The sequence below is a fragment of the Cyanistes caeruleus genome, chromosome 17, assembly GCF_971803275.1.
Source record: "Cyanistes caeruleus chromosome 17, bCyaCae1.hap1.1, whole genome shotgun sequence".
Taxonomy (NCBI): Eukaryota; Metazoa; Chordata; class Aves; order Passeriformes; family Paridae; genus Cyanistes; species Cyanistes caeruleus.
The window spans coordinates 9,633,640-9,653,217 of NC_141717.1; the positions used below are offsets into that span (position 1 = coordinate 9,633,640).

General features: G+C 41.5%; 3 protein-coding genes across 10 annotated transcripts in view; 2 read left to right on the forward strand and 1 right to left on the reverse strand.

The window, feature by feature from the left end:
- POLR3E (RNA polymerase III subunit E) overlaps window positions 1-847 on the forward strand; it is a 28,674-nt gene extending 27,827 nt beyond the window's left edge. For both annotated transcript variants that reach the window (XM_086854755.1, XM_086854756.1), the window contains exon 21: window positions 1-847. In XM_086854755.1, coding sequence (XP_086710881.1) covers window positions 1-57 — 57 coding nt within the window. In that variant the 3' untranslated portion in view covers window positions 58-847.
- Window positions 363-15,986, reverse strand: CDR2 (cerebellar degeneration related protein 2). Its single transcript, XM_086854775.1, has 5 exons — window positions 15,716-15,986; window positions 10,403-10,515; window positions 5,855-6,003; window positions 5,535-5,699; window positions 363-4,425 (listed from the first exon to the last, which is right to left on the reverse strand). The coding sequence occupies exons 1-5, from the start codon at window positions 15,792-15,794 to the stop codon at window positions 3,558-3,560; spliced, it is 1,374 nt and encodes a 457-aa protein (XP_086710901.1). The 5' UTR covers window positions 15,795-15,986; the 3' UTR covers window positions 363-3,557.
- Window positions 15,959-19,578, forward strand: part of LOC111936019 (solute carrier family 68 member 1-like) — a 16,520-nt gene continuing 12,900 nt past the window's right edge. For 2 of the 7 annotated variants that reach the window (XM_086854760.1, XM_086854764.1), the window contains exons 1-3: window positions 16,202-16,430; window positions 17,832-17,936; window positions 19,148-19,335. In XM_086854760.1, coding sequence (XP_086710886.1) covers window positions 19,183-19,335 — 153 coding nt within the window. In that variant the 5' untranslated portion in view covers window positions 16,202-16,430; window positions 17,832-17,936; window positions 19,148-19,182. Of the gene's footprint in view, window positions 17,046-17,831; window positions 17,937-19,147; window positions 19,336-19,578 lie in introns of all 7 variants that reach the window. The other 5 variants (XM_086854759.1, XM_086854763.1, XM_086854762.1 and 2 more) reach the window with 4 other exon arrangements.

A 19,578-nucleotide genomic window follows, 5' to 3' on the forward strand; every position in this document is an offset into this window, starting at 1 on the left:
GACTGTTGTGTCAGCTACGGTGGAATGTGGTATCTTAAAGGGACGGTGCAGTCCTGACAGCGGTGGCAGCGGTGTCAGGCGATCTCGGGGACGCAAGAGGAACCCACAGCAGGCAGCACAGCCGGAGCAATGCCGCGGCCTTGGCAGCCAGGCCGGGATCTGAGCTGCTCTGGGGCACGTGGGCATCGCGGGCAGCCACTGACATCCCAACACCCAGAGTTCGCATGGCCTCCGAGGCACAGGAGCCGCCGGGAAGGCACCATGGGACCCTGTCTACAGCTTGATTATCTGGGATTTCTAATGTATTGCAATTCTCCTTCTGTTTCGTTATGAAAAAATAAAACCATATAGTGACACAGACATGATGGAAAATCATGGTCTAAAACTTTATTTTGTAAGTAATGCCAATAAATTAAATTTGTTTACAAACATCCCAGTTTTTGTTAAATCCCTGGATGCTCATACTTTAGTGTGAGCATTGTCATAGCCCTTGCAGCCCTCTTCAGAGAGAGCAGGTAGTCATGTTCATGGGAATGTCAGGCCTGGGAGGGGGGAACAAAATCACTGTCTGTGAACTCTGTACTACATAACCATTGTTCTCACCTGTTGTCTGTGAAATGAGTTATTTGGAGAAGTACCTACATCTGAAACATGGGGAACAACCACTGGATTTCTTCTGCTGGTGTGGGGTTGGTTTGAGGGACTTTGTGCATTACTGTATGTGACAGAGCAAGGTAAGTAGCTGAGGGCACCCTCTGGAAGGCATCCAGCTGTAGTTACCACACGGTAACCATGTAAAACCTCTATTTTGTGTAATTTTTAAATAAAATTTTATCTCAAAGGTCAATTCTACCCCACCTTGTATTTGTCCAAGAAGAAACAGAAGCTGCATCTGCTCTTTTTACATCCTGAAGGCTTGGGAAGGAAGGACAGAGGCAGAGAGCAAAATGCAGTGCAGTCCCTGAGCTCCCTGGGGCTGTGCAGCAGCAGGGACAGGGACCCAGCCCTGGTGGCTCATCTTGAACTGGCCTTACCTGCAGGAGTGTCTGCTGTGGGCACTGCACAGCACGGTCACTGCTGCTCCTGTTCTCTGCTGCAGCTTTCATCACATGAGAAGCTCAAGGGGATTCTATTGATTTCATCTGCTTATGCTCAGAAAAGGCTGAGTTGAGTTGTTGACCAAAATAAGAAGATTAAGGTAGTTAATCCAGATAAGATTGACTAAGAATATTGTTACCGTGCTTATGGCATTTCACATTTTGGTGGAAAATGGCTATTTCTTAACTGCTAAAACTCTACCTTATTTAATAGGTTAGTGTCATTTATTAACTGCATCAATAAAATGGGGATGTGTTTTATGTTCAGGCAGCCCTGGCTGGCACTGACACAGTGGCTATGGCTGGAAAGCTCTCTGGAAAAGCCATGTTGCAGGAGAAGCTCTAATAAGAACCCAGCCTGGAGGGATTTGTTGCATAGCCTGTACAGGTAAATGCTGCAGGACTGCCAAAACTCAGCAATGGCACAGGTAGCCAAGGGGGAAGTACAGTACAGAACAACGAAGAAGTTCTGAGTAAATTTCATTTTTGGTATTTTTAAAGCATAGAAATTATTTCTATCTAAGTGCTCTAAGTTAGCCAAAAGTAGCAAACCACTGAAGATCACCTATTTAACCAAAAATCTGGAACTGCTTTTGCATGTCTTCTGCCCAGCAGGTGTGGTTTGCCCCATCCCTAACGTGGTAAGGAACACTGGTAGTGAACCATTTTGTGCCTTTCTCATGTTACTGCTTTCCAGTCTCTGAACTGGGGAGAGATGGGTGCAGGTGCCAAGGACACAGTGACAGGACAGTAACCTTATGGCAGAGCAGCTTTTCTGCTTTCCCCACCCTCACCTCATTTTTGAACAGCGCTGACAGATACCGCAACAATGAGGAAAAACAGTAGTACTTACTTCCATCTGGATTTCTGTCCTAGATAGACCTGTTCTTTTCTACGTAGTGCAACTTTCCTAAAATACAAATTTCATGGGAACTCCATCTGAGCTCTGTAGGAAAGATGGCAAGACTAGATAATGCAGGTGCCATCTGCACCAAGTTCAGTTTCCTGATTGGCACAGATGGATGTAATTACTACTTACGCATGTAGCTTGACTGGATTATTTATTTGCTTAGAAAAATATTCAGAAGATTCAGATTCCCATTTTTAAATAATTTTCAGACTGCAATACATGTTTTAGAGAAACTCCCACAACGTGAAGTCTTAATACTGCACCTGAAGGACAAGCTGAACAGAGAACAGCATAAGGCAGCAGAGCTGCAGCAGCAGCAGCTGGACTGAAGCTGAGAAACTGTCAACATTCTGGGTCAAGGGTTTGGTACCTCACAGCAACTCTGCAGGAAGCTGCTTCCCAAGAACTGCTGGCCACATTAAGCTAGGAGACCCTTTACAAGGAGAAGGATGTCACCTTTCATTGTGCCTTTTTTCTTCCTCTTAATTTCTCTGCATTCTAAAGAACAACCTCCATGTTGTTTTTCAAAAATTAAGTATTGTATGAATTATTAGGGAGTGGAAAAGGAGAGGGCGAACAAGAGTGTGGTCCCATTTTCAGTAGGATATGTGCTGGCGGTGTTGTGTCCGTCCTCCCACCCCCCAGGCAGCATGGAATAGGTCCAGAGAGGCCAACACTGGAAGCAACAGACAAAACAATAAAAGGTTTTACCTCGCCTGTCTCCTCAAGCACTTTGAGTTTGTGGTATGCAACATTAAAAGCTACTCCACTATGTCAATGCTACTTCTAAAGTTAAATAGCTAAATAACAACTCTCTAACTTACCAAATACACATTAAAATGTACTTTGCAGACATTCCACCAGAGACCTGTAGGTCCCAAATAACACAAGTCAATTCACAGTATCTTGCCTTAAGACAAAGTGCCCTACAAAGGAATCCATCTCTAAAAAGCCACACAAACTTTACATCAAATCCTTTCTTCATAGGAAGACATTTATATTAATCCGTGGGAGAGCTTAGTGATTGCGAAAACGTGGTATTGGCTTAAACCAAGCACAGCTTTCCACCACCCTGCCAAAGCAAGATCAGTTGGACCATGCCCCTCCTGGAGCTGAGGAGATGCTGCCCTGGGACTTCGCTTTTGCTCATTTCCTGCATCATTGAAGTCACAGGGCTAGATCATCCCTGTGAACCAAAGGAAAGCTTTAGTTTGGTTCTTGTGAGAGATTCAGAGTTCTTAGCTCTCTTATTTCTGAAGTGGACTAAGGAAAGAAGAGTCAGTCACTGCTCTGGCAAGAGCTGAAGTGCAGTATGAAGTAGTGTAGGATTAAGCTATGATGTTTGTTTTACAACCACTAGTTTGTGTGACAGTGCTAAACATTAAATCTACTGCTACACAGGAACAGGGAATCTAGCTGATAATTAACTAGCTTGTTAACTACAGGGCTACCAGCCAATCCAAAACATTCATTTTGAGTGCTCAAGAAACACATCAGATTAAGGGGTCTTCTGACATTCATATGAAGTGTGTTCTTGACTACAGATAAGGTTACGGCTGAGATGAGAGAGTCTTGTACTTCGCTCTGTGTTCATCTATTTCTTCTTTTGTTTTTCTGATACAGCTAAAAATCTCCTTGAATAGTGCTTTATATTCAGGGGGAGCATTTGTGGAAGAGTCACTTAGCTCAGCAATTGTGAATTCGTGATTGCTAGCTGAAAGATCATTCTGGGTGTTCCCCACATTTAGGTCTTTGGAATACTGCTTCAGTGTTTGTACAGCCTTGTGTTTCAAAGAATCTTCATCCATTTGACACTTCTTCAAAAGTTCCTCATACTTCACTTTCAGAGCATTGTACTGAGCATCAACTTCATTGAGTACAGAGATTCCTCGCTGCTTCACAGCTTCAGCTCTCCTAATACATGTTTCTTCATGGCCCCTGAGAATGTCTGCCCCAGCAGCACTGCTCAGGATGCTTTCACTGCTGCTCCGTTTCAGTGCTTTCTTCTCAAGCTCCGATACTGTCAGAAGTCCATCATCTCCCAGGCTCTGACCAAGCTCCCTGTCCAGAGATTCCTTGAATGAAATGAAAAAGGATTCTGGAACCAATTTCTCTGCATTATGGAGCGCATTCTCAGACTGAAGTATCTGTCGCATTTCAGCTACTTCTGCTTCCAGCTCCTCCGCACGAGCCCTATACAAATCTGTATCAACCAGCCTCCGCTCCAGGTCACAGTTTTCTTTCACCATCAGACTATATTCTTCTTCCATAGTTACCCTCTTCTCTTTCTCTAGGTTCAGCTGGGCTTGCAGAACTGTCACTGCCTTCTTCAACTTCTCATTTTCTTCTTCTAGAGGACTTAGCTGACTATCCATCGAAGTAATCTTTTCTGCAAAGACGTGATCATAAACAAAATACCTGCAGAAACAAAATAAGGATTATCAAACACAGAAGTACAGCTGACAACACCTAAAGTTTCCTGTCCTGGGTAACTAATGGCATATTTAAACTGTGTGCTAACACACTTCAGAGCACTAACAGGGGCCATCGCATGAACCAATCAGTCCATTTAGTAATCAGAACAGAGTTTGTAAGGACTTACATGCCATTGAACCAAGCTCACAGCTTAGGGAGAATGGCAGCTTGTTAACAGTTCCATGTTATAGACAAGCTGATTAAACAACACAAGTTTAAATTATAATTTAAGTTTAGATACACACTGCCTCCCTGTACCATGCAGTACTTTCTGACATTAATTTCTTCTACAGCACTCCACTCTTGTAACTTTTGTCACTATTGATGTAGAAACAAGTGTCATAATTGACAAAGCAATGCTGGAGGCTGGTATTTTCACAAGCTTTTGGCAGCTTGAAGGATCCACTTGTCTTTTGAACTGACAAGAAATAACTTCTTTTTGGATTTATCATTTATTCTAGAGTAGACACAACAACCTGTTCTGTCTGTGGAGGTACTTCATTATAAAACTGCCCTCTAGGCTTGCAGTTAGTCTGAGCTTTTACCAGGTGATTGTCCTGATGGCCCCACTATGGCAGTTCAGCTGGGTCATACGGCTCTACATTTAAAAGGCAGCCCAGCACCCCAGGCACCGTTTTCCCAGCATAGGTGTCACTTGAACCAGCTTAAATTTGAAAAAACTACAGAAATATCCATGGATATCCGAGGAAAGAGTAAGTTACAGGAAATATTTTGCATTTACTAAGTTTGTTTTTCAGATTATCTGCTTGCTTTTATCTGACTGATAACATTGGGGTGCAAATTGTTGTAAGCTTTCTAGGCTACCATTTGAAATGGCTGGCTCTGGGGAGAAAGTGGAGCACTAATACTGGTGTGGTCTAGAAGCAGGCCATAAGTAATGACAGCACCACACAGCAGATACTCTGCTAGTTGTGAACATCAGGTATTTTTTTTCTCCCAGCTTGTCTGGTATCTGTGATCATGTCTTAGATTTTAAAGTTTTGCTTAAAATAGTTTCAGTGTTCTTTACTATGTAAGGTAAAAAGTCTTACTGGCGGAGGTCATACAGCTCCTTCAAACATGAGAAACTGTGCATTGATCTTGGCTGCTCAGATCTCTCCTGGTTCATCCGGCCTCGTCCAGGCTTTTTCAGTTCTTCCACTTGTCGCTGCAGGTCATCTATGTGTGTTTGTAGACTTTCAATAGTCTCTGTCAAGCTAAAAGGTGGAAACACCTTTAAATAAAACTAACCTTTCAATTTGCCAGTATTGTAGAACACCACTAGACAGAGACAGACACCCAGTAACAATACACCTGGACCGCTCTTATTGATATTAACAGCTGACGGAGGGAATTTGTTAAAGTTTATTACCTTATTATCTTTTGTTGTGAAGCTCTACTCTCTGCAACCAGTTTTTGATTAGTGTCTTCCAGTTCTCTTGCTGTCACATCCAGCTGTTCATAGACTTTTGCATGCTGGTCATTCATCTGCCGCAAGAGCTCCACTTGCTTTGTGAGGTACTGCAAGACAGTTCTGCTGTTACTGGTTTACTCCTGAAACACAAGCTACAGCTCCTAAGCTGCATTTTGTCCACATTCAGAGAGAAACTCCTGAGTTTTCCAAACGCAAATTCCCACGTTTGCTTTGGTAAGCTGAAGAGACACTATCAGTAACTCACTAGGCAGTTTGCCTTTGTCGTGGAGGTCACCCCAGGCTGATAAAGCAGCCCTTTTACCTGGAGGAGCTGGGTTTGATGGTGCCAGCTGTCCTTATCTGTGCCAACTTCTGCGTGGGGCTGTGCTGCAGTCAGCACTGATAGAGCCTTCAGGCTCCAACAGAGCCCTTACCTGTCTGCTGTGTCCTAAAGGTTGCAGTGTGCTCCAAAAGAAGTTTCTTAACTGTGTTGAACCAACAACTTTCTCAGCATTAAAACTGAAATATTGGATAGCACCATCCATAATTAAATGTATTTTCAAATAAGCCTAAGTTCTTCCAGTCTGAAGCAGCATTAGGTTTAGCGAGGCAGAATTTAGGTTGTGGTCACTCTAAAGACAGTATGTGGGCTACTCACATGAAGTATTCAAAATTTAATCCTCTTGGGTTTTACAATTAACTACATAGACTGTTTAGTTTCCTGAATAATGTCAGAAAGCTTGAAATTCTTAGCCTAAGCAGTCCACAATCACCTACAATTCTTAAAAAAAGTGTCTTATATTCTCCCATACAGGACATGAGACAGTTCTTTTCTATTTGAGTCTAATCCCCTAATATTTTGAAATATTTTTTTATTATACAGAATTTGTATTTTACAATAATCTGTATTGCTACACATTACTTTCTTAAAACTAAGCTTCAAGTAGGAACATCCAGCAAACTCCTAGGCAGAATTACTTCTCTTTACATAGGACTGTTACATACTCAAAACTTCTAATATTCTACTTAACCTTTTACCTCATTAAAAGATTGGTGGGTTTACATTTTAGGCAATTTAAGAACAGATAATAAGTTAATCTAGGACTAGTAACTGCTCCATACAGACTTCTAGGAGATCAACATGATAGCTGTTGGCTAGATCCTTTTGTAGCCTGTGCACACATGACAGAGGATTTACACAAAAATAGAACATAGATTAGCAGTGGAATCTCAATGTGACCCATTTCAGATTAACTTTCCCTACTGGTTATAGTTGAAGGAAGGAGCTGGAGATCCTCAGACTTTCTTCAGCAATACAAGTGTGGCTAAGCACAGGAGCCAAGGCTTTGGTGCCTTAAGAGATGTTGCCACTTCTTACAATGGGCATTTGCAGACACTTGAGATGAGTGGAAGGGGTGAAGCAGCATTTCCGCCACCTTCCATCTCCAGTATCTTCAGAGCTGGTACCCAGTTGGCCTGGTATAACCACCATGATGTAATAAATACTTTAGAAGTATTTATCTATGTCCCCTACAACCAAGCACCTAACATGAAGCAGCACTTTGCATTCTCGCTCACAAAAATTGGATACTGTCAGGATTTCCAACATCTGAGTGATGAGAAGAGATTCAGGCAGAAATAAAGTTGCTGTTTCCATGCAACCTTTATTACATCTACAGTGATTAGTTAGTGGCACACGTGTCAGCACAAAGGTCAGCTATAATGATCCAAAGCTGTAAAATGTTTAATATCTTAGTATTTAATATACGAGATGCAATCTTAAGCACACCACAGCCTTTGACCTTTCCCTTACAGTGCAGACAAGGCAGTGCCATATTTCAGAATGATTTCTCAGCCAGTTTTAGACTTTGCTACCTGTGAGATCCAAATTAATAGGAAAAAACTCCCAAAGATTTATATGGATATACTGCACTGAAAAAGCTAGTACAGAAATTCAGCAGAGTAGCTACAGGAATAGCTGAAAGATCACATGTAGGTTACAAAGGCAAGCACTTGAAAATTGGGAAAAACCAAGCATAGAGACTGATTATGCCATTTGCACATGCATTCTGTGCAACAGGGTATCCTGTGATCCCACAAGAGACAGAAATGTTGGTATGAAAATAATAGACTGAACTGCTTTACACCTTGCATATGCAAATTTTATTCCCATTTGTTTCAGTGAATTCCTGTAATAATTCCTCACGCCAGTATGCTGATTTATTCAGTTCCTCAACTGGAGGGTTTCTCTGGGTATTTGAACAAGGGGCTCATTTTCCCTTTTCTGCCAGAAATCCAGATGCAAAAGAAACTTCTTTGGAGGAAGAAAAATTTTGTGCTGCTATTACATTTTTAAATGGCACTAGGGAAAGAGAAAAGATTGAGCAGGAAATAGGACTGAGAAGACAGCATGTTGCTACAGCAGATACAAATACAGCCTTTAGCTCAACAATCTGGGCAAAGAAAAGGTGCAGGTGCTATTTGTAAGTCAGAAGCACCACAAAAACTTTCTCCCACTCTCTCCCTCTCCTCTTGGAAGGAGCTAATAGGACAATCTAATACACATCTCCTACCCTCCTTGGGGGAGAGGAGGAAAGAGATTGAAGGGTTACCAGATAAAGCCTTCAAATAGTAGTATTGGCAAAGTCTTGGTAAACCAAGACATGAGAGAAAAAATTAATCTGTCATATCTGAGTTTGTCTGACCACACATGTACTTGACCCTGCAACACACCAACTATAGATCACTGCTGGAAGGACATTTGTGACACTTCTGGGGCTGAAGCTCTCTTATGTTGTCTATAAACATTGAACCACCAGAACAGCTTAAGCAAATAAACTGGCTTAAACCAATAGGATATTGCATTAACAGCACTAGACTATTTCTGTAAATCAATGTAGCTTAGCAGTAATATATTTTCCACATCTCTAGAGAGTGTTAAAATACAGCTGCTTATTAAGTAGCTACAGTTGATCAGCCAGGTTAGTTGCCTATCACAAAGTTCTGATGTGTTATTTCAAAAGGTGTGTTGTAACTCTGCTAAACACTTTCTTAAATATGGTTGTCCATACAAGTACCTCTTATACAGTATTTGTATAGCACCTTTTAAGTGTTTGTCCTCTCTACACCTTAAGAATTGATCTTTTTATAAAAACTGTTCATGGCAATGAGGTATTTTCAGTCTTTGCATAAGTAAATACATCTTCTAATGCTGTGGCAGTAATATAAGTATCAGCCATTCCAACCATTGTATCTCAGCATGAACAGGATAACAAGGATTACAGTTAGCACGTAATAGAAGAAAGAGCCAAGAGATGAGGTATAAAACAAAAGTAACTTCTAAAAACACGCCCACAAATCAAACCTGCACTCAGAAATTGCTCACCACTTACTAAAAATTCTGCATTTGTGTTGACTACTTTAAAAATAATTATAATTCTGTAATTATTAAGGTTAGGATTCTTTCAGTTACTTGTTGTCACTACAATAGTGAGCATTTTCAGTCTGAAGTTGCAGCTGTACAAGATGCACATCTCTAACTGCAGTACTGCTAGCACAAAGGAACTTAGATTTTGTAAAAATCTGGTACATACCAGTCACAGCCTGTTCCCTGTGATTCACACCAGAACCAAACTGAAATGCTGACTACATTTTCAGTATGTTGTCAGTCAGCAAAGTCCTGAATATTTAATAATTTAATTATTAGAGACCATGCATTGCCCTCTAATAGCTGAAAAAAAATCTCATTATGCTGACAAATGCTAGGTCTGCAAGAACACAGGCAATATTAAAAAAAAGAGAAATTGCCAGAAATAGCCAGGTTTTTTCACTCTATTACCTAAAGATGAGTGGTTTTGAAAGGATGGTCATGTTTTTAGTTTTTTTCCCTGGAAAATATGGCACAATATATCCACTATATCCTATATTTAGATACTACTTCAGTGGGATTTTTTTTCTGGTTTTTGTTGTTTGGTTGGTTGGTTGGGGTTTTTTTTTGTCCTTGCAGGGTGTCTTTTACACTGAAATAGACTTTAGCTCTCTTTATCACAGCTCAGTGTACTGGAAGTACATATCTTCATATTTTACATAAATCTCACTTCTGCACTTATCAGCATTTAAATTTCAGTGCTGCAATCATTCTCATGTAATATTTTAAATTATTCATGTATTTATCAACATATAATTTACTGTTATTTTACACGGCAAGATCAGCAAAGTTTAGCAATAAAAATAACTGAAGTATTTTTTCTGTAAAAACCGAAAAATACCAGTCATTTGTCATTAAATAAACCAAATCCAACATTTAGTGGCACAAAGCTTCTGGTAATCAGGGGAACAGTTCTAAGTATAAGCCATCTATACCAGTTCTCAAATTCTCAAAATAGCAGAAGAGATGAAAGTTTGTTCAGTGTTTTCCATTAGATGTCAAGAAATTCAGATCTTAACTCATACACTGTATGTTGCAGGTCTACATGCTTTCACACGGGGATCCTTTAGATATTTTACCTCTATCTCCTGCAATTGCTCTTGATTTGTTGCATACATTTGCTGTAAGGATTCTTCTAGTTCAGTGTTACGGTCCAGTAGAGTCTTTCCAAGCTCAGCAGCAAGGTGAAGATCTAAACAAAGAAATCACGTTTGCATGTAAGTGAGAGAAACAATGATGTAATCCAAACTAAAGCCTGTTATCAAATACTTGAGGTATTTTCTTATTGGTGTTATAACTGCTCCAAGTTATCGCCAGTACCCAACATGGAAGTTAGCTTTTACCTAAGCAGAATATTCATCTACCATCTCTAATGCAAGTCTAAGTCAGCCCTGTGATCCAGAGACACTCTAATGTCATGAAGCTTCCTCAGTTCCCCAGTGGCCCTTCTGACACACCCCACCACATTCACCTCCCACACAGTGCCCAGTCTGCACCAACTGTGCCCAAGGTCTCTTGGGCTTCACCCTCTTTACAGCACCCAGAAGAATAAGCATAGCAGACCCTGTAAATGTTCATCAGTCTAGACCGAGGCCAAAGCAGATGAACTCTTTACTGACTTGACTGTTTCTCCCTATTACCCCTCTACCAGAGGTAGAGTCACTCAGGATCAAAGTGAAAGTTTCAGATGCTTTTTATGGTGAAACAGTAATATCAAAAGACATAAAATTGATGGAGACTTGCAGCTATTCTGCTTTTCAAGCTCATAAACCCAGGTGACAAGAACTGTTTCATATGCTCCAAAACATCACTTTAAATGTCATTTGTTCTCAGGCATTTAATCTCAATTTCACTTCAGCCATCTTCATTCACCTCCAGGGTGCAGTTGTTGCAAATTAAGAAATAAGTCATCTGAACACTCAGCTCCATTCTAGAGGGAAGCTTGATATTTGCTCAACAGCATCAGAATTGCTAGATATTCTTTATTATTACGTTGAAAGACAAGTGTAATTTAAAAGTTAACCTAATGTGCCAAAGTAATAAATCTTAGTATTAGTGCTAACATAGTAGTTACTCTGTGGAGGGTACAACATGTCAAGGATTTAAGAGATTACTAGAAGTCTCTTATTTTCCACCTCCTTCCCATCACATGACTCATGACCTGCATGCATGCAATATCACCTAGTTAGTTCTCACACAGAACTTGTATTATTAATCGGAAAGAGAAGAAAAGTCAAGAAAAACTTCGAGTCACATCAAGAAGCCTTAAATTAATAAACAGGAGGCATGTACTGCATCATCAGTAGTTACAGCCAGAGAAGAAAACACATTAATTCTGTTTTCATTTGATTGCAATGCCCTTTTTCAACGTATTATGCTACCTCTTTCCTGCCCCCTCTCAGTTATCTTATCAGCTAGGAACTGTAATACATACAGTACTGCTCCAAGATTGTTTTGTCCTAACCTTCAGTTTGGCAGCCTGTCCAAAATGATTACTCCATCTCCACACATATGCCAAAGACCAAATTCAGACTAACAAGGACAAGTCAGTACAAACATTTGTCTATGAAGCTGTAGATGTCCAATTCTGGCAAAACAACAGCTTGCTATTCTTTACACATTCTTTACAGCCACAATGCATTGTTTCCTACCTTAAGGTCAGATTCTTAGCATAAATGCCATAAAAATTATTTAAAAGAAATCCCACTGCATGAGAGTTCTTCAGTTTCAAAAGATGTACAATTAGAAGGCACAAGGCATATTGGTCTATACTTAGGAGTTTATCCTCACATCACTTTTTCACTCTAGCACCACTCTTAATGAAGCAGGATTTAAAGTATTTGGATAAGGAAACCTTAAGGCATCCTGCTTAAATTTTCCCATTTGGTAAACAGATTGCACATTGTTTACCCATGGACAGAGTAACTCCCAGTCAAACACCAAGCTGTTTGTTCTATCTCATTACAAGAATACTGTAGTCTTCAAATTCAATGAATTCATTATCCTATAGAAAATGGAGTCCTGCTTCACAAGTTCTTGTACTGCACAGATCTTTACTTGGAGACACCATCTTTAAAACAATACTAGCATCATTCAAGGCAAAGACTAAATAGTCTATTCTTTTATTTTAATAGAGTAGAATAAGAGCTTTAGAGAGGATTTAGGATTATGCTAAAGACATAATGCATAATGGAATTACTACCATTTCCCTTCCCAAAGTGAAAGTTTGTTTTCATGTTTAAGCACATTTAGGAGTTTGTAGCTTCATTCTTAAATGCCCCCTCATCTACTAATCAAATAGCACATACCACACAGTACTTGGAATACAAGGTGAATAATAGAATTCATGTCATACTTCACACTCATTCTGTTTGTTAGACTAGCAGAAGCACAAATGGGTTACTATGGGAGAAACACTTTTATAATTAAGGCAATTTGTTTCTGAGGGGGAGAATACAAGTGGGAGTGCTCAGAAATATACAATAAAACCTTAACTCTAGAGAAAGCAAGTACAGAAATAATTTCCTCTCTTCTAAACTTCAGAATTTTTTTTGCATCCATTTTCCTTCATTGTCAAGCACCCGGAAGCTTTATAAAGAGCAAATTTTACAAGAGAGATGTGACATGTATGTTTTCCAGATACAAAATGGAAAGTATTAATTTACATTTCTCTGGAGAGAGTTAAGGTAGAACAGTAGAAGCAAAACTGCATTTTCTGTTGTAAATTTATGTAAAGCAACAGCTAAATTCTGACAGACATGCCTTTTTCCTTTTCACCATAAACATGGAAGCAGAGAGGTTTTTAATAATGCAAAATGCGTATGCACAGATCTAAAGATCTTCGTTTTAGTAAATCTGATTAGTTGTACTGGTGTTTAACAGCTCCATCATAAATCTCCAAAATAAGACTTCAAAGATGTCTTCTGATGTACAATGGCCCTCACCAGCACTTCACAGTCTCTTCTGACTCCATTACCATCATTGAAAAAAAGATAAAAACAGTATCAAAATCCTTCTCTTCTACTTTTTCATAACCCACCTAACAAAATTATTCAGAGAGTTTTCAATCTAAAATTAAGTCTATTCTTTTAAACAGCAAAAGGCACTAATTGTGTGATATGTATAAGTAAGCCTAGTATGTTTATTTAACTGTAAAACAATTTTTTTTTTCTACTTAGCTTCCTATTTCCTATTCTGTATTCAGAACACCCTCTGTCCTGTAAAAGTAACAGCAAGATGCAAAAAGAGCTGTCCATATAAAAAAATTCTTTTTTAAAGGTCAGTATACTTCAGCAAAACACTGCAGAAGGACGGCTGTTCCCATCCTCACAAGAATTCCATGAGCACTCTATGCATGAGCAGTATGCCAGAAAAGCCCATCTCCATTATCAAGGAAAAAATCTTTGGTACATACGAAGACTGTCAAGGTTTTCTGAAACCCCTTCCCTAATTTTAAGTTTCAAAGACTGACTGACAAGGACTTCAAGCTTGTTTCAGAATGCTTTCTCATGTTTTACAAGCTAGGTTCTCGTAATCATACTCATCAGTTTTTAAACATGCACTGATTGTTTGGGTTCTGAAGAGTTTCACGAGACCTAGATAAGCACTCTTACTACCCTGTTTACACACATCCATGTGTCTTAGCAGCAGGAGGAGTAGTATGCTTCAGAGTCCAGAAATAAAGTACAGCACAACTTTTTTAAAACATTCCTGAAAGGAATTTCCTCTTAGCATTTCAACTTGTCCATCGCTTTATTTTCCTCCATTTCCTTTTGGCAAGTCTATTTGTGGCTTCCATTTAGGCTTGAAAAGAGAGAACCTCCAGAAAAAGATTGTCCGCATGTTGAGAGTACATTAACCAAACCTCCAAAATGTACTAACCTCTAGAATGGAACACTGCTTCTTAAAAGCTGACAGCAGAGTCAACTGGTGATTATTTCACTCATTTTGATTAAAAGATGAAAGTAGAGAAACATCAAGAAGACAAGAAGTCAGTTGTTATACTTTGTGAAGTCTCTTTGTAGGTTTTCTATTCCATAAACACTGACATAATAAAAACATTACTGAATCATGTCTTCAAATTTTTCATTCTCTTCCCTTTGACAGCAAACTGTAGTTTCAGGATAATATTTAAACTGATTTGTTTGTATCCTAGATCCAGGAAAACGTCATTTTTGGGTGAAGAGTACCTAAATACAGCTTTCAAGCAGTCAGCTATTTTATATAGCATACAATTAGAGAGACTTGGTCCCATCTCAAAAAGAGTTTCTGCTGTCAGATGCCTGATCTCATTGTGAATACTGCTTAGCTTTCTCAATGGTTTATAGTATAGAAGCACACACCAATCCCAAGAATTCATGTATTTCAATATGAAAGCAAAACGTGTAAGACTGGAGCAGGTTTGCAGGAAGCCACTTCACAGCTTTGAACTGGCCTTTCAAAACAAACTCGGGATTAAGAACAAAAAGTAGAACTAAGTAACTTAAGTAAATACCAGTCATAAATGCCACTAAGCTCTTAAGGAAATTGCACATTCTTTCCGTATCATGCCTGTTAAAAGATTTTTCATGCTATTATACTTGTATTTCTGTGTCTCCTTTCTCATTTGTGAAATGAACAGTTTCACATTGTGAAATGAACCTCTTGCATGTAGTGTTTCAAGACCTACTGATGGAATTACATAGAGAAGCTATACATGTATATTTCTGAGGCACAGTGGAGTTATATGATTTCTTAATAAGAAAACCTAAAGAGCTTTTAATAAGGAACCTACAAACTAATTGAGCAGTGCTACGACTACAACTTCATCGACTGGAAACCCTTACAAAGAACTCAACAGGGCGCAATAGCGCATCCTATCCCGATGCTTCCAGTGCCTCTCCCTTCACCTTCCGTGCAAGGTGCAACTTTTCGCAGAGTCGCTTCCCCCCTTCCGGGCGGAGAGGGACCCCGGCACCATTCAGCTCGGTTGCCGCACCTCCTTCCCTCAGACAAAGACGGCCGCAGTCGTTACCGGTGACAGCGATTCCGCGGCGGCGGGAAGTGCGGCCGTGCGGGGACCCCGGGCTCCGAGCTCGGCACGACCGCGCGCCCGCCGCCGCCCCCGACCCCCGAGCGCCCTTTCCGCCGCCCCGCCCGGCACCCCTCGCAGCCCCGCACCGCCGCTGCCTCCTCGCCGCCCAACGCGGCCCCTTCCCTCACACGCCCTCCTCGCCGCAGCCCCTGCCCTCACACACCCCGCGCACGGCGGATCCCCACAGCCCCTTGCCTCACACGCCCCGCTAAACGCGGCCCTTGCCCTCGCCCCCGAGATTCGCCACGGCGCCTTCCCTCACACACCCGGCTCGCCACAAACCCTCTCTCACACGCCCCCCGCCGCCGCCCCGGCTCACCTTGCTGCAGGTCCTGCTGGTCGTACCAGGGCTCATCCTCGCGGATTTCGAACTCCTCCACCAGGCTGTCGGCCAGCATCGCGCCCCTTCCCCTCAAAGGCGGCTGACCCGGCGGCGCCCACCCCACGAGCCCCCTGCGCCGAGCGGGGCAGAGCGAGCCGGCAGCCGCTCCCCGCCTCAGCAGCCGCCTCCGGCCATTGCCGAGCGGTTCCGGACTTTGCCGAACCTCTCCCCCTTCTGGCCGGGCTGCGCCGGCGGCAACGTGGCAGCTGCTGCCGCCGCCCGCCCCCCGCCTCCCGCGATTCAAACACAGCACCCTCGCCTCGCCTCGCCGGCGGGCAGCCAATGAGGAGCCGCCCGCCGCACAGATCGAAAGGAGGACAAACCAATCATAAGGCTAATTCATATCAAGTAGCCAATGACAGCGAAGAGAGGGCGGGCCCAGGGCGGCCGCACCCCGCCCCGCCCCGCGGTGCGCAACCTCCCGTCAGAAGAGGTGGGTCGGTGCCTCTGGAAGGGGCGGTGGTCGTCGGTGCTTGGGGGCATTGATGGCGGGGATCGGCTGCTGAGGGATGTCGGCTGCGGCGGAGCAGGGCTGGCACAGCCCGGACCGGGACAGTGCGACTTGGTGTAGGGAAAGCCGGGGCTCGTAGTTGCCCGGCATTGGGAGCGCTGAGGGAAGAGCCCACGAGGAGGGACCCGGCGTGGCGGCCAGGTGCGGGGCCGCCTGTCCGCCGGAGTGCGGGAGGGGAGGGCGGAGCGGGGAGCCTGCAGTCCGAAAGGGACTGGCTCCATCCCCGTATCTCGCTCGAGCGGCTGCCGCTCGCTCTCGGCTCTTCTCTGCACAAAGCGAAGGGAGCCGTGTTTCCTGCCCGGGGAACCTGCTGAGAAAAACGAGCGTAACTTCCCCATTCTTAACAGACGAGCTCTTCCAAAGGTGCAGTCCTGCGAGCTGCCCGAGCCCCGGCTGGCAGGAGCGCAGCTCCACGGCGCTTGCAGAGCGGGCTCCGGCCGCTGCCACAGCCCGGTGCCTCTGTGATCACCCCCTGAGCGTTTCCCCTCAGCGCTACCCCTCGGGACTAGCAGCGCGTTTATTCTGGCTTCCGTCTTAATGTGGTGCCAGTCACGTCCGAAGGATGAGGAAGGTCCGTGTGTCCAACCAGTCTGTCAGGGCTGTGAGCATTGCACAGCGGTTTGGGACCAGAACGGCAGAGCAGGATGTCAGCTAGTGCGCCTCAGGCAACGTTTGCTATTCTCTATCGGAATCCACTTTTTTTTCCTTAGATTCTTGCTCTAATTTCTTTTGTCATCCTGCGCTGGAGAAACGCAGGTGATGTCACACTGCATCTCACTGGCCCGAACAGCCTGTTCTTTCGGGCTCCGAGTATTTACACAGTTGTAACCACCAGAAATTTCTGAAACCGATTTGCCTTCTGTGAGTCACAAAATGTGCACCTGTGCTTTAACCTGCTCAATATAAAGGCTGACTATTATGAAGAGGGAGGGGATGCTCAGGCATGATTTCATTGTAGTGCTATTAAAGGGAACATCTGGGAAAGGAAGTGTGGTACCTCAACTTCTAATTGAACCTATTTCATAAACAAGGTGCAGGACCAGATGTACCAATTAGGGTAGAGTTGTGTCAGATCCTGCATATTACAATTAGTCATGGTACTAAAGGTCAGTTTGTGCATTGTTTGAAGATTTTTGTTGAAGAAATTTCAAATATCCTTCAAATTTTCTGAAACTGAGGGGACCATTTTTCATTTGTGTCAAAAGGAATCGAGTCAAACAATTTAGAAATGACTGCTGGTAATGTTAGCATGAAGCACTTTTATTCTTGGTGCTTATGGAATTTGAAGGAAAGTTCTCCATTTTGAAGATCTGTGCAGGGTGCTCCAGGTAGAAATAGAGGTAAAATGTCTACTTTCCAAAAGCCCTAATATCCACTATATAAATAATTTCATTAAGTATATTTGTGAAGGCTTGAAAAAGTAGATGTTACACTTACCAATAACTTACTCACTGTAATGACTTTCATATTCATATCAAACTTATTTTTAAAAATAAACATTTCAACTGTACCTCTTTTCAATAACCTTTTTCTTAATTTTAGGTTTCTCAGTAAAAGATTGTGAAACCAAACTTGCTACAAAAATGCAAAATTTTGTCCCCTGAAAATGGTATTGTCTTTACAGATGTAGAAAAATAAGTTTAAAAGGTATATATCATGGTCATTCTGAAATATTTTAAAAATCAGCCATATTCTTAAAAATAAATTTGCTTTATTAAAATGAATCCTAGGCTTCCAGTTGTTTGTCAGCTTGATTTTTTTTCTTAGCTATAGAGTGAGATTACCTATTCTTTGCATCATGTTTCATATCATAGCATCTTACATATACATGCAAATGTGCATCCATACTTCATTTGCTCTTCAAGAGTTCATTTTCTGTTTTGAGGGATAAAAAAACTTCCTGTTTCATCTTCCCTAGTCCCTACCTGATTTGTGGTTTTTGCATGGTCCTTGCCTGGTGATTGGGAAGTTCCTCCCTTCCTGCACAGCAGCCGCTTTTCAGCCGCCTTGTAAACCACAGGAAGGCTGGAAACAGCCTTGGCTTTCATTTCCTGTTTCTTCCATGGTTATTTTTATGAGGAGTTCAGGGAGCTGCTTATAGAGCTGCTGATCAAGCAGATATTCAAACCAGGTATTTTGATGGATATGTGAAAATTGCATTTTGAGTAAAATTGTTAATATGCAGAGGAGCAAAGTGGGAACTATTGAAATAAAGCAGGTTGTAAAGCTCTTCATAGTAAGGCTGAAATTTGAACTTGAGTTATCAAAATTAATAGCAGACAGCTTCCTTCAACAGATGTTGAATTAATAAATTGATTATTAAATTAATAAAACCCCAATTAAAAACAAATACCTGGGAGTAATTATGTGTTGGGCTTATAGAATCAAGTATGGTCAAGGGCTTCTTTAAGGTAGCTATTAAACAGCTTTAAAAGATAGAGGTTCCCTAGAGCTGACTCTTTTCATGGCATGGTTTACACCAAACATGCTAAAGTAATTGATGGAAAAGATCAGCATCTTAAAAAATAGTTGGCTGAATATCTGATTGATAGATTAAAGAAATCTGTATTCTTGGGCTGAATCTCTGTTGTTCGGGCATACATAAAACACTGTGTGCTACTTGCTATCTTTTATTTACATGCAGTCTTCATATCATGAAAATGTTAACTTAAAGGTGTTTTAATTCTTTTATTGTTTATTAGGTGAAAATATTGCTTCCATGGTTTTTTAACAGTTAGTACTTTAAAATAGTAGGGTAAAACTTGGTATTTGTTTTGAAAGAAGTATTCCCCTATGTACATGCTGCGTTTGACATTCGTAACATTGAAATACATAATTATTTTTGTAATTCTCTTTAGTAACTTGAGGAAGAAGAGAGCTGTACTCCTGGAAGATGAAGATTCTTTGGGGAATTCATGCTAATGCGCTGGCATATTCCATGACTACCTTAGGTGCTGGAATGATGAACAGCATTTTTAATTTCTACTATGTTAAGCTTTTCCTAAACCGATACAAAATTTCAGAAAGCGCATTTCATATAGCACAGGTACTGTACAATGGAATATTTTGATTACCATGTTGTGCTATGCAACAAACAAGTGATTCTTTTAATGACAGATTAATTTTGGAATCATTCCAATTAATTAACAGTAAATTATCTTTGACTTTAGTTAATCCATAATCCATATGGAACTTACACATAAAGCACATTGTTTATAGTCTACAGAGTAAAAATCTCCAGACTTAATTGCTGAAAAGATTTTTACGTTTGATAGCTTGAAGTAATTTT